Source organism: Pleurodeles waltl, chromosome 4_1 (assembly GCF_031143425.1).
Source record: "Pleurodeles waltl isolate 20211129_DDA chromosome 4_1, aPleWal1.hap1.20221129, whole genome shotgun sequence".
Lineage (NCBI taxonomy): Eukaryota > Metazoa > Chordata > Amphibia > Caudata > Salamandridae > Pleurodeles > Pleurodeles waltl.
In genome coordinates, this window is record NC_090442.1 from 795,494,043 (window position 1) to 795,520,243 (window position 26,201).

Sequence of the window (26,201 nt, forward strand, 5' to 3'; positions counted from 1 at the left end):
AAGGTGGACCCATAAGTCTAGTTAGGACAACATTTAGGTTCCATGAAGGAACAGGTAGTGTTCTTGGTGGTATAATTCTCCTAAGGCCCTCCATGAATGCTTTAATGACTGGTATTTTATATAGGGAAGTTGAATAGGTAGTTTGCAGGTATGCAGATATTGCTGCAAGGTGAATCTTAATGGAAGAGAAAGCTAGGTTAGATTTTTGTAAGTGAAGCAAGTAACCCACTACATGTTCTGGAGTTGTGTGTAATGGTTGTATTTGATTAATATGGCAGTAGCAAACAAACCTCTTCCATTTACTTGCATAGCAGTGCCTGGTGGATGGCCTTCTTGCTTGTTTTATGACTTCCATACATTCTTGGGTAAGTTGTAAGTGCCCGAATTCTAGGATTTCAGGAGCCAGATTGCTAGATTCAGCGATGCTGGATCTGGGTGTCTGATCTTTTGGTTGTGCTGTGTCAACAGATCTGGCCTGTTGGGCAATTTGATGCAGGGTACCACTGATAGGTCTAGCAGCGTTGTGTACCAGGGTTGCCTTGCCCAAGTTGGTGCTATCAATATGAGTTTGAGTTTGCTTTGACTGAGTTTGTTCACCAGGTAAGGAAGGAGAGGGAGAGGAGGAAAAGCGTAAGCAAATATCCCTGACCAGTTCATCCATAGGGCATTGCCTTGGGATTGTTTGTGTGGGTATCTGGATGCGAAGTTTTGGCATTTTGCGTTCTCCCTTGTTGCAAACAAGTCTATCTGAGGTGTTCCCCAGAGTTTGAAATAAGTGTTCAGAATTTGGGGGTGAATTTCCCATTCGTGGACCTGTTGGTGATCTCGAGAGAGATTGTCTGCGAGTTGATTTTGTATCCCTGGTATAAACTGTGCAATTAGGCGAATTTGGTTGTGAATTGCCCAATGCCAATTTTTTTGTGCTAGCAGGCTTAACTGCGTGGAGTGCGTCCCCCCCTGCTTGTTTAGATAATACATTGTTGTCATGTTGTCTGTTTTGACGAGAATGTATTTGTGAACTATTATTGGTTGGAAAGCTTTTAGTGCTTGAAAAACTGCTAGAAGTTCTAGGTGATTGATATGCAGTTTTGTTTGATGTACGTTCCATTGTCCTTGTATGCTGTGTTGATCGAGGTGTGCTCCCCACCCTGTCATGGAAGCATCTGTTGTTATTACGTATTGTGGCACTGGGTCTTGGAAAGGCCGCCCCTTGTTTAAATTTATGTTGTTCCACCACAGAAGCGAGAGGTAAGTTTGGCGGTCTATTAACACCAGATCTAGAAGGTGACCCTGTGCTTGAGACCACTGTGATGCTAGGCATTGTTGTAAGGGCCTCATGTGCAGTCTTGCGTTTGGGACAATGGATATGCATGATGACATCATGCCTAGGAGTTGTAATACCATCTTTGCTTGTATCTTTTGTGTTGGATACATGCGTTGTATGATGGTGTTGAAATTTTGAATTCTTTGTGGACTTGGAGTGGCTACTCCTTTTGATGTGTCTATTATGGCTCCCAGGTATTGTTGTACCCTGCGTGGCAGAATTTTGGATTTTGTGAAATTGACGGTGAACCCTAGTTTGAAGAGGGTTTGTATGATATGATTTGTGTGATTTGAGCACTCTATTAACGAATGGGCCTTGATTAGCCAGTCGTCTAGATATGGGAACACATGTATCTGCTGCCTTCTTATGTGTGCTGCGACTACCGCTAGACATTTGGTAAAGACTCTTGGTGCGGTTGTTAATCCGAAAGGCAGTACCTTGAATTGGTAATGTATTCCTTTGAATACAAACCTTAGGTATTTCCTGTGCGATGGGTGTATTGGTATATGGAAATAAGCATCCTTGAGGTCTAAAGTTGCCATGTAGTCGTGCAGTTTTAGCAATGGCAATACTTCTTGTAGTGTGACCATGTGGAAGTGGTCTGATTTGATGAAAGTGTTCACTACCCTGAGGTCTAGGATTGGTCTCAGTGTTTTGTCCTTCTTTGGTATTAGAAAGTACAGTGAGTAAACTCCTGTGTTTATTTGTGTGTTTGGCACTAATTCGATTGCATTCTTTTGCAATAGTGCCTGCACTTCTATCTCCAGGAGATTGGAATGGTGTGTTGTTAAATTTTGTGCTTTTGGTGGTATGTTTGGAGGGAATTGTAGAAATTCTATGCAATAACCATGTTGGATAATAGCTAGAACCCAAGTGTCTGTAGTGATTTCCTCCCATGCTTTGTAATAATGACCTATTCTTCCCCCCACTGGTGTTGTGTGGAGGGGGTGAGTGACCTGTGAGTCACTGTTTAGTAGTAGGGGCTTTGGGGCTTTGAAATCTTCCTCTATTTCTAGGGAATTGCCCTCCTCTATATTGTCCCCGAAAACCTCCTCTATACTGTCCCTGGTAACTGGACGGTGTGGCTTGTGAGGTGCTGGCTTGTGTGCTTTGACCTCGAAACCCCCCTCGAAAGGGCGTTTTACGGAATGTGCTGTAATTCCCTCTGCTCTGCGGGGAGTAGAGTGCGCCCATGGCTTTGGCAGTGTCCGTATCTTTTTTGAGTTTCTCAATCGCTGTGTCCACTTCTGGACCGAACAGTTCTTTTTCATTAAAAGGCATATTGAGAACTGCTTGTTGAATCTCTGGTTTAAATCCAGACGTTCGGAGCCATGCATGCCTTCTGATAGTTACAGATGTATTAATTGTCCGTGCAGCTGTATCTGCAGCGTCCATGGAGGAGCGGATCTGGTTGTTGGAAATGGTCTGTCCTTCCTCGACCACTTGCTTTGCCCTATTTTGTAAGTCCTTGGGCAGATGTTCAATGAGATGTTGCATCTCGTCCCAGTGGGCTCTGTCATAGCGCGCAAGTAGTGCCTGGGAGTTCGCGATGCGCCACTGGTTTGCAGCTTGTGCTGCGACTCTCTTACCAGCTGCATCGAACTTGCGGCTTTCTTTATCTGGGGGTGGTGCATCTCCAGATGTGTGGGAGTTGGCCCTTTTCCTAGCTGCTCCTACAACAACAGAGTCTGGTGGCAGCTGTGTAGTGATGAAAACCGGGTCCGTAGGAGGCGGCTTATACTTTTTTTCCACCCTTGGTGTGATTGCCCTACTTTTGACCGGCTCCTTAAATATGTCTTTTGCGTGCCGGAGCATACCAGGGAGCATAGGCAGGCTTTGGTATGAGCTGTGGGTGGAGGAGAGTGTGTTGAATAAGAAATCATCCTCGACTTGTTCTGAGTGGAGGCTTACGTGGTGAAATTGTGCTGCTCTATCCACCACCTGAGAGTACGCGGTGCTGTCTTCTGGTGGAGATGGCTTTGTAGGGTATGCCTCCGGGCTGTTATCTGACACTGGGGCATCGTATAGGTCCCATGCGTCCTGATCTTGGTCACCCTGGCTCATGGTGGTGTGAGCTGGGGAGTGTGATGGAGTTTGTGCTGGTGAAACGTCAATCACGGGCGGAGGAGAGGGTGGTGGTGTAACTCTTTTCACCACTTTTGGTTGTGGTGTTTGTTCCGTCTGGAACTCCAACCTCCTCTTTCTCCTAATGGGGGGAAGGGTGCTTATTTTTCCTGTCCCCTGCTGAATGAAGATACGCTTTTGCGTATGGTCCACATCAGTTGCTTGTAGCTCTTCCTCAAACCTATGCTTCTGCATTTGGGAGGTTAGCGAGTGCTCTTCTGTATAAGAGCCTGAAGCTGGGTAGCTTGCAGTTTGTTTCGGCATCGAAACTTTGTCTGCGTGTTTTTTCGGCTCCGAGGTGACTTTTTTCTTTTTCGGGCCCGAAACCTCTCGGCGTCGATCTGTTTCGGTGCCGCTGTCTCGGCGTCGAGCCGTGTCCACACCGGCATCTCGATGTCGAGGCTTGTCTCCAGCACTTTCTCGGTCCCGAGAAGGCTGCGTGCCGGTGTCTCGACCGGAGTCGGACGATCTCGGCACTGTTTGGGCCTTTTTCGGTGCCGACGGTCGGTCACCGAATTTATGGGTCGAGCCATGGCCTGGTGGCAGTGGCGTCCCCTGGGCCTTGTAAATGTTTCTCTGTGTGGTTTTCGACGTCTTACTCACGGTTTGTGTATCGTCGAATCCTTCGGAGTCTGAGTCTTGGATCGAGAAGGTACCTTCCTCTTCCTGTTCCTCGAACTCCCGTTGGGCTGTCGGTGCGGACGCCATCTGAAGTCTTCTGGCTCGACGGTCTCGGAGAGTTTTTCGGGACCGGAACGCACGACAGGCCTCGCAGGTGTCTTCGCTGTGCTCAGGTGACAGGCACAGGTTGCAGACCAAGTGTTGGTCTGTGTAGGGGTATTTATTGTGGCATTTGGGGCAGAAACGAAACGGGGTCCGTTCCATCGGCGTTCTTCAGCACGCGGTCGGGCCGACCAGGCCCCGACGGAGGATCGAAAAACTACCCCGAAGGGCACCGGAGCTCTTCGATCTTCGATGCGGTGTTGAATGTAAGTACGCCGATCCCGAACGCAACAATACCGACGAAAATCTTCCGAAATTAGCAAATTTTCCGTTCCGAAACTCGGAGCGACAGGAACACGTCCGAACCCGATGGCGGAAAAAAAACAATCAAAGATGGAGTCGACGCCCATGCGCAATGGAGACAAAAGGAGGAGTCACTCGGTCCCGTGACTCGAAAGACTTCTTCGAAGAAAAACAACTTGTAACACTCCGGCCCAACACCAGATGGCGAGCTATTGCAGAACATGCGTATCTACAGCGACAGATGCCATCGAACATATGGATTCTTGAATAAGGACTACCCTAGATCTCTGGTAACATTCCTTCACATAAAGCGACAGGAATTTGCAAAACCCTGTAGGCATTCCTATATGTCGGGATGTAGATCTATTTTGGAACCTTTATGTCAGTATATATATATTTTTTTACTGAAACCCTGGGTACCCAAAAATAAGCTATCTGTAAGGGACAGCATGCAGCTTATAAAAACGGAAGCCTCTGAATTTGACGAAGACACTGATTTATTGGTAACCATGGACAGTCAGTCCCTTTATACTAATAACCAGTCCCTTTATACTAAAAACCACCAAAAGGAAGTCATGAGGACAATTTCAATAACCGGTACAGGTGGCGAGTAGGTTTATAATAGCACTCACAGAGCTAGCAATCGGAAAGAACTAATTTCAGTTTGATTATCAGTTCTATTTCCAAATATAGGGTCTGACTATGGGAGCAGGGTTTGCTCACGATTTAGCAAACTCGTTCATTGCCTATTATGAATACAAGATAATCGCTAAATAGGTTTACTAAGGTTAAAACGTTGACAAATAGACCAGACGACTGATTTTACCTATTTCCTGCTATATCATAGTCTTACTCAGTTGTGGTGTTGTGATTTGTATTCATATCAGCCCTTAATTGTGGATATTATATGCTTTGTATATAGCACCTGCACACTTAGCTGGCTCACTCACTCACTTTTTACTGCACCATTTTCATTGAAGCTCCTTCTTGCGATATATCTGTTAGGATGCATTGTGTTTATACATGCTCAATTATACTGGTTTGTCTTAATATTTATTTTCTTTGAGCTGTGACTTTAACAAATAAATTGGATTGAATTATTTGCAAAACCAACTGCTGTTTTTTATTTTTTTAAGATTTCGCCAAGGAAGTTGAGGCCTACACTTCTCCCGATGGACCCAGTGTTTTGCATAATCTGAATTGACCCTGGTACCCAGGACTACAGGGCCGCCCCTTTTTGTTTTGTACCGACTCTTGAAGGGGGAGCATGTGCAGGAGAAGGCGAGCTTTTGGAAGTATATCAATACATGATGTCATCATCACCAACACATGATTATTTGGGCTGTCGGAGGAAAAGACATTTGATAAATGGGAAGCAATCTTGTAAATGTCACCACTCTAGACTGGCATAGTCTTTGTCAGGTGCACGGTAACTACTTCTTGACATTTGGTAAACATCCTCTGAACTGTTGGTAACTTCAAAGGGTAGAGTAGACCACTTGGAGCAAACCTGGAAGTATGCATCTTTGTGATCGAGAGACGCCATGTGACCTCATGTACAGTGCAGCAGAATGACACCCCAGGAAGTTGGTCATCTTGAAGTGCTCTGACAATATTTAGGTGGCTTGAGGTCGAGTACGTAGCTTAATGTCCACTTTTTTTTTTTTAGTATTAGGTGCAACAGTGAGTATACGCCTGCCCTCTTTGTGAAGCGCTGGAACAAGTTCTAGGGTACCCTTGCTGAGGAGTGCTTGTATCCCTTCCTGCAGCAATCTGGTGTTCTTGACAGATTGAATCACAGCGAGATGGAATATCTGGTGGTGTGAAATACCAAGCAATATCCGTGTTTGAAAGGGCCCACTTGTCTGAAGTTATTTCCTCCAATTATGGTAGTAATAACCTTTTCTTTCCCCTGACGTGTCAGGTGATCGAACGGCGTGGGAGTAACCGTGGGCGAACTTCATTTGTGCCTTTCTACCGTTTCTTCAGCAGTACCTCTGAAGTCCCCTCTAGCAAATCGTTTGTGAGGCAGTCTCTACTGAAAAGAATGACATTGTTGAAAAGCAAGGTGTTTAAGTTTTAATGTAGACCTGTTGGAGCCACTAGCCAGGCCCGCTCATTTTCAGTCTACTGTGCCCTCCCATCGAGTCCTTATTTTATTTTTCTAACATGGAGTCACTAGGGGCCTAAACAAGTGTTCCTCGTCGAAACGGGTATAAATGAAGCTCTGCTGTATCGCTGGACAGAACCCAAACACCCTGAGTGACACGAAAGAATGCTCTCTTATTCATGTCTCATGATGAAAGGTCTGCTTCATCCAACACACACTGTATATTGTGATCAAAATGATTTTACCATCATGAGGCAACTATTTTCGTCTCTTGAAGTAGAAGCCTGGCAAAAATGTAATGAGCCGTTTTATCTGCTCCCGTAGCACCCATTAAAAATTAAAAAGGGGACCGACTGAGCTGGCGATATGCCACCGCACTGGCACACCTACTGCTACACTTTTGCCTGCAGGAGTGAACTTACAGCTTTCCTTGATTGGTGGCACAGCCTGTCCAGTGTCTTGGGCAAAGCCCTTTTTCTCTACCTCCACTAGGTTCTCCGGTGGTAAGTAGCATCAAATTTACAGCAGGTCGTGAGGCAGCAGTCTGTACTTATTTTTGACCGTTGGCATTACCACCATTATTTTAACAGGGTATCTAAATTGCTCTGCAATACAATGTCATGCTCCGGAGCACAAGTAAGAACAGGAACTTTGATTTAGATAAGGTTTCCAAGGGAAAACCTCCTCTTCATCAACAATGTGCATATTCACTTAATGATGAATGATGTGCTCTGGATGACTGCACAGTAAGCTGTTGTATCATCCTGTGGTGAAGACTATTGGTTAGGGCTCAAAGAATGACACCTACTGGGGGTGTAGGTTAGTTGTGCCCGCCAAGGACTGTCTCCCTCCTCAGTGGAGACTGGCTCAAAATAAGGGTGTAGGAAGTTGGCTCTGTATGTGCTATTTCAAAGTAAGGAATAGCATGCACAGAGTCCAAGGGTTCCCCTTAGAGGTAAAATAGTGGTAAAAAGAGATAATACTAATGCTCTATTTTGTGGTAGTGTGGTCGAGCAGTAGGCTTATCCAAGGAGTAGTGTTAAGCATTTGTTGTACATACACAGACAATAAATGAGGTACACACACTCAGACAAATCCAGCCAATAGGTTTTGTTATAGAAAAATATCTTTTCTTAGTTTATTTTAAGAACCACAGGTTCAAATTTAACATGTAATATCTTGTTTGAAAGGTATTGCAGGTAAGTACATTAGGAACTTTGAATCATTTCAATTGCATGTATACTTTTCAAGTTATTGACAAATAGCTACTTTAAAAGTGGACACTTAGTGCAATTTTCACAGTTCCTGGGGGAGGTAAGTTTTTGTTAGTTTTACCAGGTAAGTAAGACACTTACAGGGTTCAGTTCTTGGTCCAAGGTAGCCCACCGTTGGGGGTTCAGAGCAACCCCAAAGTCACCACTCCAGCAGCTCAGGGCCGGTCAGGTGCAGAGTTCAAAGTGGTGCCCAAAACGCATAGGCTAGAGTGGAGAGAAGGGGGTGCCCCGGTTCCGGTCTGCTTGCAGGTAAGTACCCGCGTCTTCGGAGGGCAGACCAGGGGGGTTTTGTAGGGCACCGGGGGGGACACAAGCCCACACAGAAATTTCACCCTCAGCAGCGCGGGGGCGGCCGGGTGCAGTGTAGAAACAAGCGTCGGGTTTTCAATGTTAGTCTATGAGAGATCAAGGGATCTCTTTAGCGCTGCAGGCAGGCAAGGGGGGGCTTCCTCGGGGAAACCTCCACTTGGACAAGGGAGAGGGACTCCTGGGGGTCACTTCTGCAGTGAAAGTTCGGTCCTTCAGGTCCTGGGGGCTGCAGGTGCAGGGTCTTTTCCAGGCGTCGGGACTTAGGTTTCAGAGAGTCGCGGTCAGGGGAAGCCTCGGGATTCCCTCTGCAGGTGGCGCTGTGGGGGGTTCAGGGGGGACAGGTTTTGGTACTCACAGTCGTAGAGTAGTCCGGGGGTCCTCACTGAGGTGTTGGTTCTCCACCAGCCGAGTCGGGGTCGCCGGGTGCAGTGTTGCAAGTCTCACGCTTCTTGCGGGGAGATTGCAGGGTCTTTAAAGCTGCTCCTTGAAACAAAGTTGCAGTCTTTTTGGAGCAGGTCCGCTGTCCTCTGGAGTTTCTTGTCTTTTTCGAAGCAGGGCAGTCCTCAGAGGAGTCAGAGGTCGCTGGTCCCTTGGAAGGCGTCGCTGGAGCAGAGTTCTTTGGAAGGCAGGAGACAGGCCGGTGAGTTTCTGGAGCCAAGGCAGTTGTTGTCTTCTGGTCTTCCTCTGCAGGGGTTTTCAGCTAGGCAGTCCTTCTTGTAGTTGCAGGAATCTAATTTTCTAGGGTTCAGGGTAGCCCTTAAATACTAAATTTAAGGGCGTGTTTAGGTCTGGGGGGTTAGTAGCCAATGGCTACTAGCCCTGAGGGTGGGTACACCCTCTTTGTGCCTCCTCCCAAGGGGAGGGGGTCACAATCCTAACCCTATAGGGGGAATCCTCCATCTGCAAGATGGAGGATTTCTAAAAGTTAGAGTCACCTCAGCTCAGGACACCTTAGGGGCTGTCCTGACTGGCCAGTGACTCCTCCTTGTTGCTTTCTTTGTTCCCTCCAGCCTTGCCGCCAAAAGTGGGGGCCGTGGCCGGAGGGGGCGGGCAACTCCACTAAGCTGGAGTGCCCTGCTGGGCTGTGACAAAGGGGTGAGCCTTTGAGGCTCACCGCCAGGTGTTACAGCTCCTGCCTGGGGGAGGTGTTAGCATCTCCACCCAGTGCAGGCTTTGTTACTGGCCTCAGAGTGACAAAGGCACTCTCCCCATGGGGCCAGCAACATGTCTCTAGTGTGGCAGGCTGCTGGAACTAGTCAGCCTACACAGACAGTCGGTTAAGTTTCAGGGGGCACCTCTAAGGTGCCCCCTGTGGTGTATTTTACAATAAAATGTACACTGGCATCAGTGTGTGTAGGAAGTTGGCTCTGTATGTGCTATTTCAAAGTAAGGAATAGCATGCACAGAGTCCAAGGGTTCCCCTTAGAGGTAAAATAGTGGTAAAAATAGATAATACTAATGCTCTATTTTGTGGTAGTGTGGTCGAGCAGTAGGCTTATCCAAGGAGTAGTGTTAAGCATTTGTTGTACATACACATAGACAATAAATGAGGTACACACACTCAGAGACAAATCCAGCCAATAGGTTTTTATATAGAAAAATATCTTTTCTTAGTTTATTTTAAGAACCACAGGTTCAAATTCTACATGTAATATCTCATTCGAAAGGTATTGCAGGTAAGTACTTTAGGAACTTCAAATCATCAAAATTGCATGTATACTTTTCAAGTTATTGACAAATAGCTGTTTTAAAAGTGGACACTTAGTGCAATTTTCACAGTTCCTAGGGGAGGTAAGTTTTGATTAGTTTTACCAGGTAAGTAAGACACTTACAGGGTTCAGTTCTTGGTCCAAGGTAGCCCACCGGTGGGGGTTCAGAGCAACCCCAAAGTCACCACACCAGCAGCTCAGGGCCGGTCAGGTGCAGAGTTCAAAGTGGTGCCCAAAACACATAGGCTAGAATGGAGAGGAGGGGGTGCCCCGGTTCCGGTCTGCTTGCAGGTAAGTACCCGCGTCTTCGGAGGGCAGACCAGGGGGGTTTTGTAGGGCACCGGGGGGGACACGAGTCCACACAGAAATTTCACCCTCAGCGGCGCGGGGGCGGCCGGGTGCAGTGTAGAAACAAGCGTCGGGTTCGCAATGTTAGTCTACGAGAGATCTCGGGATCTCTTCAGCGCTGCAGGCAGGCAAGGGGGGGGTTCCTCGGGGAAACCTCCACTTGGGCAAGGGAGAGGGACTCCTGGGGGTCACTTCTCCAGTGAAAGTCCGGTCCTTCAGGTCCTGGGGGCTGCGGGTGCAGGGTCTCTCCCAGGCGTCGGGACTTTAGGTTCAAAGAGTCGCGGTCAGGGGAAGCCTCGGGATTCCCTCTGCAGGCGGCGCTGTGGGGGCTCAGGGGGGACAGGTTTTGGTACTCACAGAATCAGAGTAGTCCTGGGGTCCCTCCTGAGGTGTCGGATCGCCACCAGCCGAGTCGGGGTCGCCGGGTGCAGTGTTGCAAGTCTCACGCTTCTTGCGGGGAGCTTGCAGGGTTCTTTAAAGTTGCTGGAAACAAAGTTGCAGCTTTTCTTGGAGCAGGTCCGCTGTCCTCGGGAGTGTCTTGTCTTTTCGAAGCAGGGGCAGTCCTCAGAGGATGTCGAGGTCGCTGGTCCCTTCGGAAGGCGTCGCTGGAGCAGGATCTTTGGAAGGCAGGAGACAGGCCGGTGAGTTTCTGGAGCCAAGGCAGTTGTCGTCTTCTGGTCTTCCGCTGCAGGGGTTTTCAGCTGGGCAGTCCTTCTTCTTGTTGCAGGAATCTAATCTTCTAGGGTTCAGGGTAGCCCTTAAATACTAAATTTAAGGGCGTGTTTAGGTCTGGGGGGTTAGTAGCCAATGGCTACTAGCCCTGAGGGTGGGTACACCCTCTTTGTGCCTCCTCCCAAGGGGAGGGGGTCACAATCCTAACCCTATTGGGGGAATCCTCCATCTGCAAGATGGAGGATTTCTAAAAGTTAGAGTCACCTCAGCTCAGGACACCTTAGGGGCTGTCCTGACTGGCCAGTGACTCCTCCTTGTTATTCTCATTATTTTCTCCGGCCTTGCCGCCAAAAGTGGGGCCTGGCCGGAGGGGGCGGGCAACTCCACTAGCTGGAGTGTCCTGCTGGGTTGGCACAAAGGAGGTGAGCCTTTGAGGCTCACCGCCAGGTGTGACAATTCCTGCCTGGGAGAGGTGTTAGCATCTCCACCCAGTGCAGGCTTTGTTACTGGCCTCAGAGTGACAAAGGCACTCTCCCCATGGGGCCAGCAACATGTCTCGGTTTGTGGCAGGCTGCTAGAACTAGTCAGCCTACACAGATAGTCGGTTAAGTTTCAGGGGGCACCTCTAAGGTGCCCTCTGTGGTGTATTTTACAATAAAATGCACACTGGCATCAGTGTGCATTTATTGTGCTGAGAAGTTTGATACCAAACTTCCCAGTTTTCAGTGTAGCCATTATGGTGCTGTGGAGTTCGTGTTTGACAGACTCCCAGACCATATACTCTTATGGCTACCCTGCACTTACAATGTCTAAGGTTTTGTTTAGACACTGTAGGGGTACCATGCTCATGCACTGGTACCCTCACCTATGGTATAGTGCACCCTGCCTTAGGGCTGTAAGGCCTGCTAGAGGGGTGTCTTACCTATACTGCATAGGCAGTGAGAGGCTGGCATGGCACCCTGAGGGGAGTGCCATGTCGACTTACTCGTTTTGTCCTCACTAGCACACACAAGCTGGTAAGCAGTGTGTCTGTGCTGAGTGAGAGGTCTCCAGGGTGGCATAAGACATGCTGCAGCCCTTAGAGACCTTCCTTGGCATCAGGGCCCTTGGTACTAGAAGTACCAGTTACAAGGGACTTATCTGGATGCCAGGGTCTGCCAATTGTGGATACAAAAGTACAGGTTAGGGAAAGAACACTGGTGCTGGGGCCTGGTTAGCAGGCCTCAGCACACTTTCAATTGTAAACATAGCATCAGCAAAGGCAAAAAGTCAGGGGGCAACCATGCCAAGGAGGCATTTCCTTACAGTGTGCATTTATTGTGCTGAGAAGTTTGATACCAAACTTCCCAGTTTTCAGTGTAGCCATTATGGTGCTGTGGAGTTCGTGTTTGACAGACTCCCAGACCATATACTCTTATGGCTACCCTGCACTTACAATGTCTAAGGTTTTGTTTAGACACTGTAGGGGTACCATGCTCATGCACTGGTACCCTCACCTATGGTATAGTGCACCCTGCCTTAGGGCTGTAAGGCCTGCTAGAGGGGTGACTGACCTATACTTGCATAGGCAGTGAGAGGCTGGCATGGCACCCTGAGGGGAGTGCCATGTCGACTTACTCGTTTTGTTCTCACTAGCACACACAAGCTGGCAAGCAGTGTCTCTGTGCTGAGTGAGAGGTCTCCAGGGTGGCATAAGACATGCTGCAGCCCTTAGAGACCTTCCTTGGCATCAGGGCCCTTGGTACTAGAAGTACCAGTTACAAGGGACTTATCTGGATGCCAGGGTCTGCCAATTGTGGATACAAAAGTACAGGTTAGGGAAAGAACACTGGTGCTGGGGCCTGGTTAGCAGGCCTCAGCACACTTTCAATTGTAAACATAGCATCAGCAAAGGCAAAAAGTCAGGGGGCAACCATGCCAAGGAGGCATTTCCTTACAAAGGGTCTTGGTGATCTAGCTCACCCGAGTAAGTCAAAGGGAGGTGAGTAGTGCTGTGAATGCAAATGTGCTTGTGTGTAAAGTGGAACCAGGATAGCACAAAGTAAAGAGATATTAGTCCTTAGAGAGATGTTTCTTCATGTTCCTCAGATACACACTTCAAAATAATATCTTATTGGTTGGAGGTGCTGTGGTGAGGAGAAGTACATGGCCTGTCTGAGGATGGATGTGTACCTGAGTTTAGGCAGGCATCAAAAGTAAACTTCAAAGTCACCTACAGCACCAAAGAAAGGGATTAGAAATTACAGACCAGAAGTTCGGCATCAAGGATGCTTCTCCTGAGCCGAGATGGACTGCTGGTGCCAGCTAACAAGGAGCCTCTGGTGTAATCTTAGGGACAAAGCCCAGCTCGAGGCCAGCGTTTAGCCTAGATTTTGAAACTATTGTCGAGCCCAAGAAAACAATCTTCAGACTGAGTAAACAGAGTGACCTTCTTCAGGACAGTCTGTGTGCAAGTTTCAATGGGGTCCCCCGGATATGGCTCATTTACATAAATGTTTGCCTCCCCATCAGAGTAATTTCCCTTAACATCCTCTGCAACAAGGGTGATTGTTCTAGAGGGTCCCTGCACCTCTTCTTCAAATGCGCCCATCAACATTTTCTTCAATATCAAATAGTATTTAATTTCAAAGACCTGGCGAACAGAACAGCTCATTTATTCGTGGTATTTGGGTAAGCAAGGGTTACAGACCCTATGCTTGCCTGACCATGGTAACTCATCGTTGCAGTTCGGGCAAAGCAAAGGCCATGAACTCCCAACTCCCACCCACATAAGTTATCCTTATATGAGCTGGTGCTAAGAAAAAAATATGGTCTAGGTTAATTTTGATACAGCCCTGTCTGCCAAGATCTTCTTCAATCATTGGAGACAAATCTAGTGTTTGGAGTTGGAATGATGCCCTTTCATACCTAGGCCGTTTGGCAGCTGCAAAAGCTCGTCCAACCCAAATGGTGATAGGAAAAATAATCTGTTGTGGAGCCTGTCCTGGTGAAGTGAGAGCTTTTGGGAAGCATCACAGGCCACCCTGAAACCGAAAAAAATACCTTCAAAAGGAGTTCAGAAACAGTAACATCAAGTAGTTCCGGTGCCCAACTGTGCGATAAGACTAGGAAAAGATGGTGAATTTTGCAGGCATTTGGCGTAAACTTTCTAATTTGACTTTGAAGGCTGCAAGTCACTTTGAAACTCCATTGCGTGAAATTCAATTCTGACACGCACCTGGACGCTCATTTCCCGGAGAAATGATCCTCTAATAGCTCAACACCCAAAAATCATTCTCCAGTTCTGAGCTGCTCACTTGGTCCAACAGTGCGATCAAAGCAAATGTGCCCCAATTTACAAAGGGCATTAAACAGTGTATAAAACTCATTGTCCAAGAGTCAAACCAAGAACAGTGTTCCTAATGTGCAACTGGCCAGACGAAGGCATGCCATTCACAGTAAAAAGTGAAACTATTCACCTTATCTTGGTGGAATCTCTGAACAGACCACAATGCTTAATTTGCACTCGACAACATTCAGACACACTGCCTCTACAAAATGTCCCAGGTGAGATAGAATACATCAATCAGAAACAATCACGCAGCTCACCGTCATCGTCACTGTACTGGTCAGAGTCCGTGTTGCCGTTCTGTTTGGATTCTTCGGCTGTCGAAGAAACGGCGTGTGGTGCAGGTGGCACATCTGAATCCTCTTTCAATTTCAGAAGTTTCTTCTCATACACTTTTCTCGTTGACCCTTGGATTAAGAAACAGTGAACATTAAATAATTGCTTATAGAAGCAAAAACGTTGATTACCTCCAAGTACGTAATTGAAAAATTGACTCCAGTGGAAAAAATTACTGTAAAATATAATAGACATCTGTCGTAAATATATCGTTTGTCTCAAATATCTTTTGTCAGTACATAGTATAAATCTTACCACAAATTAAACAGGCAATAAAAGCTTTCAAATGGAGATGCTTTCGAAAATCATTAAAGAGGGAAAAACAAAATAACTCAAAAACAAAACTCCAATTGAATAAATAAAACAGTACTATTTAGAAGTCAGTCCATCCCAAAACTACCGGTTTCCACAATAACTTTCTTGGAAACGGAACATTTATAAGAAAAAAAAACAAAAAAAATTAAATCAAATAACCACAAACATGGACTAAATGATTTGAAAATGCACCATGGAGAAGGCTTCTATCACAAGTCAAACATGCATTTTCAATGCAATCGGTCTCACATTTGGTCGAGTTAGAGCTATTAGCATTGTAAATTCTTATCTGAACTTTGCTTGCCACATAAATTGAAAATGAAAAGTTAAACACTTGACACAAGCAAGCAGATTCAAAGCACCATGGTCACATGAGCGTGAAGGAGGATAAAAAGGAAAAATAAGTTTACTCGCAGTCGAACGTATCGGCAAATGTACAATCACCCATGTAACGGTGGTCGATGGGCTAGGCGATAACAAAACATCACCAAGGAGAGATAAACGTAAAGCATTTACCAACGATGAAGGAATTTTGAAAGGCAAGCCCATAAACGTAATATTTAACCTCAAAATAACTACATCTCAAATTGGAATGATCTTTGCAATTTTAACCCCTTGCATGCCACGGATGTAATGGTTATATCCGTGGCGGTGCCTCAGGTGCCATGGACATAACCATTACGTCCGTATACAGGCCCTCGAGGAGGGAAGCGCCCAACCAGGTCAGGGTTGTAAGGGGAATTGCTTCCCCTTTCACCCAGACCCCTTCCCAGCCCCCTATGACGTCAGCGCGCATTTGTGAGCGGACATCATGAAAAGGGTGCAAAGACGTGCTGGAAGCCATTTGCTTCCAGTGTGTCGACCAGAAAGGAGGTAAGTTTTATTTCCGGGCGGGGATCCCTCTGAAAGAGGCATCGGGGGCAAGGAAAGGGTTTTCCTTTCCCTCGGTCTCTGATCATTCTTGCTGCCCAATCGCAATGCGATCGGGCACCAGGAATGCCCACTAGACAATAGGGAATTAGAGAGAGAGTGAGTGAATATATAGTGTGGGAGAGCGACCCCATGGGCAAGGGTCGCTCTCCTTTGGGGGGCAAAGTATTTTTCACCATTTCGCCCCCCCCCCCCCCCCACTAGGGGTAGGAAGCCACTAGAAACCAGGGACTGTTTTTTTTTGCTGATGTGTGTGTTGGGGGGGCAGCCTCCAAGGGGCAAAACGCACTATTGGGCAGTTCTGCCCCACCTTGGGGGGCAGATCGGCCTATTTTTTGTAGGCCCCTCTGCCCCCAAGGTTGCAGAAACCATGAAGACACCAAGGATTTTTTATCTTTTTTGATTGGGTGGTGGGGGTGGTGCCCCCTTGGGCAAGGATCACCCCCAAGGAGCAAAAAGCACTATTGGGCAGAGCGGCCTATTTTTTTTAAGCCTATCAATCCACTTAGCGCCAGGGATTGTGTGTGTGTGGTTGTGTGTGGGGGGGGCTTGGTTAAGGGTCATCCCCCAAAGGGAGGGGCAGATTGAACTTTTTTTTTAGGCCCCATCTGCCCCCAAGCAGAGAACACTATACACGAGGGAAAACGTAAAAATGGTTGGGTGCGGGGTGTTAGTCAAATGGCGAAGTATTTGCATTTATGATAGTAACAATTTATTTCTCCTTTGTTCCAGTTCAAAACTTTTGCTTCCTTTGCTGTGGCTTGTTGCACTTTTTTTTTGCAGGGGTTGTCCTGCGGTTTGCGTAGTTGCATGTTTTAAGTAAGTAAATCCATTTACTCCAAAGGAGTATTGTTGCCATGCCCGAATGACATGTTTGTAGGTGGTGTACTGAATGCAAGATTGTGTGTGAAATTGTCCTTAGATTTATGCACAATGAGTATTGTGTTGTCTTATGTCTAATTTGTTCCCTCCCTCCCCCTATTTTTAGTGGGATATCATTGGTGATTGCTGTGGCTGTGCTGAGTAGTTGCTGGTGATTCAAGCTTTTTCAGGCAAGTGAATGGTATTGTTTTGGAGTTTATAACTCTTAGTGATAAAGCTACGCTTGGTTTATTACTTATCTTACACAGTGCTGGTTGTTGTGGTGCATTTGTCCAGTTAATTTTTGTAGGAAGGATCAGGACTATCCGTAGGATGACTGCTCAGCAGGTTGTTGGTGACTTTTTGAGTAGTCTTCGGACCACAATTATGAGACTGACCCTGCATCTGAGGAGGAAGTGCAAGATTCTGGAAGTTAATTTTCTGTCAGAGAGGAATCATCCGATTACGAAGCCACTCAGTGCTGATGAAGGGCCCGTTTTAGAGGAGGACACTGATGTGCCAATGGTGCAGCAGCCAGCGGCTGAAAGGCTTCCCGTTGGAAGACCTGACACGCGGGTTGCACCAAACATGGAGGAGCCACAGTTGCCTGCATTTACTGCATTCCCAGGGTGTCGGGTCAATACGGAAAACTTTTTGCGTGTCAACTTGGAGTTGTTTATGGACAATATATTTTTGGAAGAGATTGTTGAGCAGACTAATTTTATGCAGAGCAGTATTTGAGGGACAATGCTGCCAGACTTAGGCCACACTCTAGAGCTAGCCGGTGGATTCCCACAAATCTGGAAGAGTTGAAAAAGTTCTTGGGTTTAACTTTTTTGATGGGGCTGATAAGGAAGCCATCACAGTCTTCATATTGGTCTACTAGTCCCTTGATGACAACTGCTATATTTCCTGCAATCATGAATTGTGACCAGTATGAGCTTCTTCTTTGGATGTTGAATTTTGTAGATAATGCTTTAGCCTTGCCACAAGATCATCCTGATTCTGACCGTCTTTTTAAGGTTAGACTTGTCCTTGATCATTTGGTAGATCAATTTTCACAGATCTATGTTCTAGGAAAAGAAATATCTGTAGAGGAGTCTTTGGTCCTGTTCAAGGGTCGTTTGTTTTTTAGGCAGTACATTTCTAGCAAGAGGGCACGGTATGGAACTACGCTGCCTGAAAGTAGTACAGGATGTTTATAATTTCCGGGTCTACATTGGTAGGAATTCCAATATTGACCCCCTTGGTTGTCCACCCACTTTTTGGAGTTAGTGGGAACTTGGTAGACGACTGTTTAACAAAGGACGCCATTTATATGTAGATAACTTCTACACTGGAGTTCAGTTGTTCAAGGAGTTGTTCAGAGTGGACACTGTAGCTTGTGGCACAATCCGCTCTAGTCGCAAAGGCTATCCAAGAGAGCTTGTCTGTTAAAAACAAAAAAAAATTACTTGAGAAGGGACAGTGTAGTGCCTTGCGGAATGATGAGCTGCTAGCTCTGAAATTTGTAGACAGGATGGATGTGTACAAGCTAACTACCATCCATGATAATTACTTCACCTGTGGCTGTTTGCGGTCAAGTTGCTGAAGTGCACAAACCTGTGTGCATTTTAGACTATAATAAGTGTATATAATGGGTGGTGTGGATAGAGTAGATCAGAGGTTGGAACCTTACACTGCTGCTCGTAAGTCTCATGTTTGGTATAAGAAATTAGCGGTTCACCTGTTCCACTTGGCAACTTTTAATGCTTTTGTTGTGTTCAAGGATAGTTCTCCAGAGTAAAGGATGACATTTGTGAAATTTCAGGAGTCCATCATAGCGAGCCTTGTTGTGCTGGAACAGGCAGAGAAGCAGTGGTGGAGGATGTGGCTAGATTGAAAGATCGTCACTTTGCTGAGCACAGTCCTCCCACGGCCCACAAAAAAACTTTCCTGCTAAGAGATGTTGAGTCTATGCTCGAAGAGGTATCAGTAAGGAGACTAGGGTTTACTGAACTGCTGTTTTATTTTCATATTTTCAGTTTCACAGTTGGCACTACTGTCATGTATTCAGTTAGAGCTTTTGTCTTTTTAGTTTTGTCATTATTTATAATTAGTGGTTTCTTTGTTTAAAAACAAAAAAAGTGATGGCTGTGCGCGTGGGGTGGCGCTTGGCTGGCGTGTGCGCGTGGGGTGGCGCTTGGCTGGCGGAGTAAATATTGACTTGCTGTTGGCTACTGCAACACACTGCCAAACGCCAGTCCACAAAATCCCATCAGCTGGTGTGATTGCTGTAACAGGCAGGAGGGCCTATGTAAGTGATGGGCCCTTGAGTGGTGCTGTGTCGATGAGTGTTGTAATGTGTTGGGCCGTGGCTGCTGGCGTGAATTGTCTTGGGCAGGTCATGTATGAAAGGTGTGTGAATAGACTGTAAAGTGGTTGGTGCCTTGTCGTGGCTTTACAGCTCACGAGCTGTGAGTCATTGGTTCAGTTTTTTGGCCTTTCAGTTAACAGTGCATTTCATTTTTGTGAAATCTCTTGTTAATAAAATTTGATCTACTGAACCATCACTCACCCTCGTGCCAAATCCAACCAGTATGTGTGGTAAAAATAACAAAACCTGCTCCGCTGTAATCATGCGTCGCAGCACACCTGTGACATGCTAGGTGGCTCAGGTGGAACCCCGATGATGATGCATGCCACCAACTTGGTTGGTGGGTGAAAGTCTAACATAACCGTTTCTCTTCACAATTTTAGTGTTTGGATCACCACATAAGTACATGGACGCCTCAAAATAATGTATTGTAAAACGACCTGTGGGGTGGGGGGTGGGTGGGTGAGAAACCTATATTTTTGGTCCTGGGTGCGGCCTTCTTCTAAGTATACCTACCAAACCTAGAAATGATTTAAAACTAGACACCCCAAGGAGTCCAGGGAGGTGTGGCTTGCCTGGATCCCCCAACATTTTCTTACCCAGACACCTCGGCAAACTGCAAAATTTGCTTTAAAAAAAGCATATTTTCCTCACTTTTCTTTGTAGGATCACCTCTCCGGCACAAATTTCCTACCACCCAGTGTTCCCCCCTCAATCTCCCAAGTAAAATAATACGTCACTTGTGTGGGTCCCCAAAGCAGTCAGCCTAAAAGGTGTATAAAAGAAAAATATGTGCTTAACTCACTGTGCTAACCCCTCAGTCTCTACAGGTTATTGGCATTTTTCTGTTGCAGGCACCTGGGCCACTCACACAAGTGAGGTACCATTTTTAATCGGGAGACATGGGGGAACGGTGGGTAGAAGGACATTTGTGGCTCTTCTCATATTCCAGGACTGTCACCGAAATGTGAGGAAAGTGTTTTTTTTAAGCCAAATTGAGGTTTGCAAAGGATTCTGGGTAACAGAACATGGTGAAAGTCCCCAAGTCACCCCATCTTGGATACCCCTAGGTGTCTAGTTTTAAAAAAATGCACAGGTTTGGTAGGTTTCCCTAGGTGCTGGCTGAGCTAGAGGTTAAAATCTACAGGTAGGCACGTTTGCAAAAAACAGCTATGTTTTCTTTGGGAAAATGTGATGTGTCCACGTTGTGTTTTGGGGCATTTCCTGTCATGGGCACTAGGCCTACCCACACAAGTGAGTTACCATTTTTATCGTGAGCCTTGGGAGAACACAGAATAGCAAAACAAGTGTTATTGCCCCTTGTCTTTCGCTACATTTTTTCCTTCCAAATGCAAGACAGTGTGCAAAAAAGACGTCTAATTGAGAAATGCCCTGTAAATCATATGCTAGTTTGGGCATCCCGGAATTCAGAGAAGTGCAAATAGCCACTGCTTCTCCACACCTTATCTTGTGCCCATTTTGGAAATACAAAGGTTTTCTTGATACCTATTTTTCACTTTTTATATTTCAGCAAATTAATTGCTGTATAGCCGGTATAGAATAAAAACCCATTGCAAGGTGCAGCTCATTTATTGGCTCTGGGTACCTGGGGTTCTTGATGAACTTACAAGTCCTATATATCCCCGCAACCGGAAGAGTGCAACAAGCATTACGGTATATTGCTTTAAAAAAAAAATCTGACATCACAGGAAAAAGTTACAGAGTGAAACATTGTAAAAAATTGCAGTTTTTTTACCTCAATTTCAAAGTTTTTTTTTCAGCTGTTATTTTCTGTAGGAAACCCTTGTAGGATCTACACAAATTACCCCTTGCTGAATTCAGAATGTTGTCTACTTTTCAGAAATGTTTAGCTTTCTGGGATCCAGCATTGGTTTTACACCCATTTCTGTCCGTAACTGGAAGGAGGCTGAAAGCACAAATAGTAAAAATGGGGTATGGCCCAGTAAAATGCCAAAATTGTGTAGAAAAAAAAAAAAGAAGAAAAAAATTGGGTTTCTTACTCAAGTCTGCCTGTTCCTGAAAGCTGAGAAGATAGTGATTTTAGCACCGCAAACCCTTTGTTGATGCCATTTTCAGTGAAAAAAAAAAAAAAAAAAAAAAACACACACACAAGCCTTCTTCTGCAGCCATTTTTTCCTCATTTTTTTTTTTTAAAACAACATTTTTGCAACATTTTGTCTAATTTATTGGTCTTCTTTAGGGGAACCCAGAAAGTCTGGGTACCTCTAGAATCCCTAGGATGTTGGGGAAAAAAAGGACGCAAATTTGGCGTGGGTAGCTTATGTTGACAAAAGGTTATGAGGGCCTAAGCAAGCTGCCCCAACAGCCAAAAATAGGCTTGGCACCTGAAGGGGAAAGGCCTGGCAGTGAAGGGGTTAACCATACCGTTTCCGTCTGGGATTTTTCCACAAGGAAATTTGCAAGACTTTGGTTTGTCCGGTGGTATGAGAATCCCTGCAGCATCAGAGTTACAAATTCTTTGACATGGTGGTAGTATGAATCAAACAAGGAAAAGTAGGGAAGCTAGATATGTGCTGGTGGGACAAATCAAAATTAGTCTAATTTGTTGCAAAGTACTGGAATGTTCCACAAACTCTCAATCCGATCCCTGATTAACCATTGCTAAACTGTAGATCTTACTTTTGACTTGCTCTGCTTTACCACAAATTCAACCTTCTTTTAATAGCTGGCATTTGTCAGTAACCTTGGCTTTTCCAGAGAAAAACCTTTCATAATACTTACACGGACCCAGGACATCCAAGGCAAACGACCTCACCCCAACGGTAAAGGCTCAGTAGCCCCTGCGCACCACGTGGCAACCCTTAAATAGGGCAAACAATATTGGGGGGGAGAAGGGGTGGGGTGCATATCACCTTCATCCATAGCTCTATTGTGATGTCACATTTTGCTTCAGTTCAATGCAATGCAGAGAATGGGGTGAGCCCATTTCAGCCTTACTGTAGGATTGACCACATTTTGCAGAATCACATGTCCACGAATAGAGTAAATAAAGAAGTTATGTTGTGAGGCTTAAAGGACAATCTCCTTTACTGCACGGTGATACCAGACCGCTTGCTTATCTTGATATGCGTGCATATTGCATTCATTCATGTTGGCCAAAACCATTTCAAAACATTCACTTGTGTGCCATGTATGCACAGAGGCATCCCTCTTGGAATAAGTTTCATAAACGCATAAAAAAGTATCCAAAATGGTCACCCATGCATCTACAATCAAGGGGATCTTTAAACATTTGATTTAAGTATAACAAAATTCATATAAAAGGACACAAGCATTGGAAAAGCCGAAGGAAAGCCATCCAATGCTAGACCTACTGGCTTTACCAACTCGTTTTTTTAAGTAAGGGGTCTTAAGTCTCCAAATCTGTATGGGTTCGGTGACTCATGTTCAGAACTTTTTTGGTCCTTACAAAACTATGATTAGTACGTGGATAGCACACCTTATAATTTCATTTGCTCATTGTCCACATTAATTAGAAGATCATCTAGTTCTAAACAATATAGCAGATCTATAACTTAAGCTACAACATACTTCCCTTACACTATCCTAATCAATGAACTAAGAAAAATCCAAGAACTAGGTTAAGCCAAGGGTCTAGTGAAGCCAGTGATGTAGGTACTGAAAACCAGGTTACCTTGCTTCAAGCTAAACAGCTCATTATTTAAGAAAGGCAAACAAGAGTGTTTAGAAAGAAACCTCCCTCAATGCTTTAAGTGTTTAACCATCTACAACAACGAACAAGAATAGACAGGCTGCCATCTTCCATGGTGTCTAAATGGACCAGAGACAGAAGACGAGCTTGCGCAAACATATATTTACACATTGCTCTATTCTCTTCAGTCTAGAAATCGTAGGGACCAACATTTGATAGACTGTCACAAAGTGTGTAGGGAAATGTGGGGTCAGAAAACATAAAAAGGAAAGCATCAGTATGTTTAAACTACCACTGCAATGGCCCACCCGGCATAACTGCACCACCATTGTAAGCCACTGAAACCCAAAACTCAGACAAAAGGCGCATGGCTATTCAGGGCTACTTACCAGAAGCATGCTGAAATCGTTTTGGTTTTTTCCCTTCCCCCCCCCCGTTTGAATTTCAGATGAAATTCCAATAGATTAGGTCAACAGAAAAGGTAATTTGAAACTACTGGCCAGTGCTCCAGTCTTAAAAATTTTCACAGATTGAGGGAACTCCTGTGCATTAGTAGGTTGTCTTATCACAAGTATGTCAGCCTGCAAACCATTAACCATGCAACCTAGCAGTTGCAGAGAAAATTTGCATCATAACATTGGTCACAAACGGGAAAGTCTTGAGTGGCTAACCAACAAATTTCAGCTACTTGTGCCCGTCGCCGGCAGACAACTGGAAAATACGTAACATGAAATCCAGTGCCAGATAAATACGTCTTTCAAAAAGGATTGAAAATGCTACTGAGGCAAGATGGCACCTGAGTTACGTAGCAAACTCTTATCTCAGACTGTCTTCTTTAGAAAATTACTTTAATGCAATGTTATTACTGGTCTACAGGAGCAAAGAGATGATAGGGAGCCATACTTTTATAAAGCAAAAAAATAATAATAATAATATGCAGTCCCTTCAAAACCGAGTTTTTGACCCACTCCAAAATATACTATATTTTTACGTTTGCAAGGGAATTACTTCTGAAGATTGAGAACTATACACACACCATTGTTTAAATGCCAACCATGCTATTGGTCAAAGGTGAGAGTCAAATGTGCACTAGGAAAGCAAAGTATGAAAGAACTCCATAATGAAGGAGTCGTTGCAGCTTATTTTTTATGTAAAAAGAGAAAAAAATGTATATCATAATGCACACATACCCATTATAGGCCCAGGCTTCAATCCGTATTTTATGAGCTCTTCTTTTAGATCTTCATTGCTCAGTCCAGTCACATCAAAGTCATCTTTTTCTTCTGGCCTCTGCTTATCAGTTTTCTTTGTGGCCTTCTGGAAAGAATAAAATCAATACCCTGGTTAACAGTTGCATGTATTTGAACAGTGACAACAGTAAGGCTGCTTAATGAAGCTGTTCCTGTTTTTAACTGTATCCGACAGACTTTGGACGCAAAATGCTTTGCTAGGTCAAAAAGCAGCAGGGCCCACTTCAGCAATACTCCAAATTCATGTACTAGCCTTTGGCTAGGCTCGCTTCTCCTACTGAGTACATCCAAAGGCCCCACGTGTCCTTAAATATACCACCTCTAATTCCAGGGCCCACTGATCTACAACCATGGTCCAGAGAATGTGGGTTCCGGGTGTGATGAACTACCACTCCTAGCATATGCCATCTGGCAACTCCTTAGGCTAGGGGCTCAGAGTGAAAGCCCTACATTCTGCACCCGTTTTTGTCAACTGCAATATTTATGGGCACACCCTGGTCTACATACCAGTTTTAAATGTTTCTAGTGATGCATCAAGGGAGGTATTCAATGCCACAGTATGGTAATCTGTGATGTGAGGCGATGCAAGGTGACAACTAAAGGCCAATCCCAATCCAAGAATTTCAGAGAAACCACTCAGCACATGGTTAGGACGGTGTGCAATGGACTGAAATTGCAATATGGAGTATTTGGCCACAACAAGATACCAATATCCTGCTATCTCCTGCACTTCTAAAAGAAAGCCCGTCTCTAGTGTCATTTTTGGCACAAGTGGACTATCCATTTTGAACACTTGTAGGAGGCTGGCCCTCTATGTAATGTGCAAAACTAGGCACACTGAGCAGAGGGTCCAGGCAAAAAACTGGACCACTTAATGCTCAAATTTTTATGGTAGCTTGGTCAAGCAGCTGGGCTAATCTTGGAAAAGTGCAAAGCATTTGTTGTGCTCACAGTATCAATAAATGAGAACACATAAAAGAATTACTTGTGACCAATTTACAACAGTAAATCAGATTTTTATATAAAGACCAAGATTATCAAAATTGCGTAAGTACTTTCCAAGTTATGATTTTTTGAAGTTTTAATTATGCATCAGAAGAATCAATGGAGAAAATAAAGATGTATATGTAATTTAAAAAAAAAGTATATATTTTTTTCCCCAGGCAGTGCGTTCTTTTGCAGATATGTGGAGGTTCTCGCTGGGCACTATGGACCAGCTGGAGAAGTTGAGGAAGCTCCTGGTTTCAGCGGGAGAAGCTGCAGAAAGTCGCTGGAGCTGGTGCCATGCCACTGCGGGGACCACCTGGAAAAGCACTGCACAGGTGCATTGAAGGTAAGTCTGGAGGGTCCCTTTGGATTGCTGAGGTCACAAGGGATTTGGGACCCTTCGGGCACAGCTGGTTCTTCAGGGCACAGGGCAGCCGGGGGCAGAGTGAATTGGGGAGCAAAGGTGCCCTTGGAAGCAGGAGGTAGGTCTCAGAGTCGTTTGCAGGTCAGAGGTGGCACTCTGGTGGGAGGTCCAAGTGGTTTCTAAAGGCCCTCGACTGGGGCTTCCTCCTGGTCCTTGTCCAGGCCAGAATGGACTGCCCTTCTGGGTGTCTGACGTGAGGTGATCAGCACCTGGGGTTATTGCTGTCTGGCCAACAGGCAAAGTGTGGCCTGGCTGCGGCGTCCGGTTCCTTGGTCCGCAGCCAGTCAGTAAAGTGGCCTTCACTAGGGGCCAGATGTAGGAAACACTTTGCGAGTCGCAAACGGCAAAATCTGCCGTTTGCGACTCGCAATTGCGTGTTTCCTATGCAGAAATGCATTTTGAGAGTCGTTACCGACTCGCAAAATGCATTTCCGAATCGCAAATAGGAAGGGGTGTTCCCTTCCTATTTGCGAGTCGCAGTGGTATGCAACTCCATTTGCGACCGCGTATGCGGTCGCAAATGGAGTCGCAGTTACCATCCACTTCAAGTGGATGGTAACCCACTCGCAAATTGGAAGGGGTCCCCATGGGACCCCTTCCAGTTTGAGACTGGACCCCAAAACATTTTTTCAGGGCAGGGAGTGGTCCAAGGGACCACTCCCTGCCCTGAAAAAACCGAAACAAAAGGTTTCGGATTTTTTTGAAATGCAGCTCGTTTTCCCTTAGGGAAAACGGGCTACATTTAAAAAAAAAAAAAAAACTGCTTTATTTAAAAGCAGGTCGCTAACATGGAGGTCTGCTGACGTCAGCAGGCCTCCATGTTA

At 45.5% G+C, this 26,201-nt stretch overlaps 1 protein-coding gene across 7 annotated transcripts in view; it reads right to left on the reverse strand.

Annotated features, from left to right (window-relative positions):
- The window catches only part of TMPO (thymopoietin), a 113,112-nt gene that overhangs the window by 55,181 nt on the left and 31,730 nt on the right, over window positions 1–26,201 (reverse strand). For all 7 annotated transcript variants that reach the window (XM_069229520.1, XM_069229523.1, XM_069229521.1 and 4 more), the window contains exons 2-3: window positions 23,907–24,033; window positions 14,485–14,631 (exon numbers count right to left, since the gene is read on the reverse strand). In XM_069229520.1, the coding sequence (XP_069085621.1) occupies window positions 14,485–14,631; window positions 23,907–24,033 (274 nt within the window). The remainder of the gene's footprint in view (window positions 1–14,484; window positions 14,632–23,906; window positions 24,034–26,201) is intronic.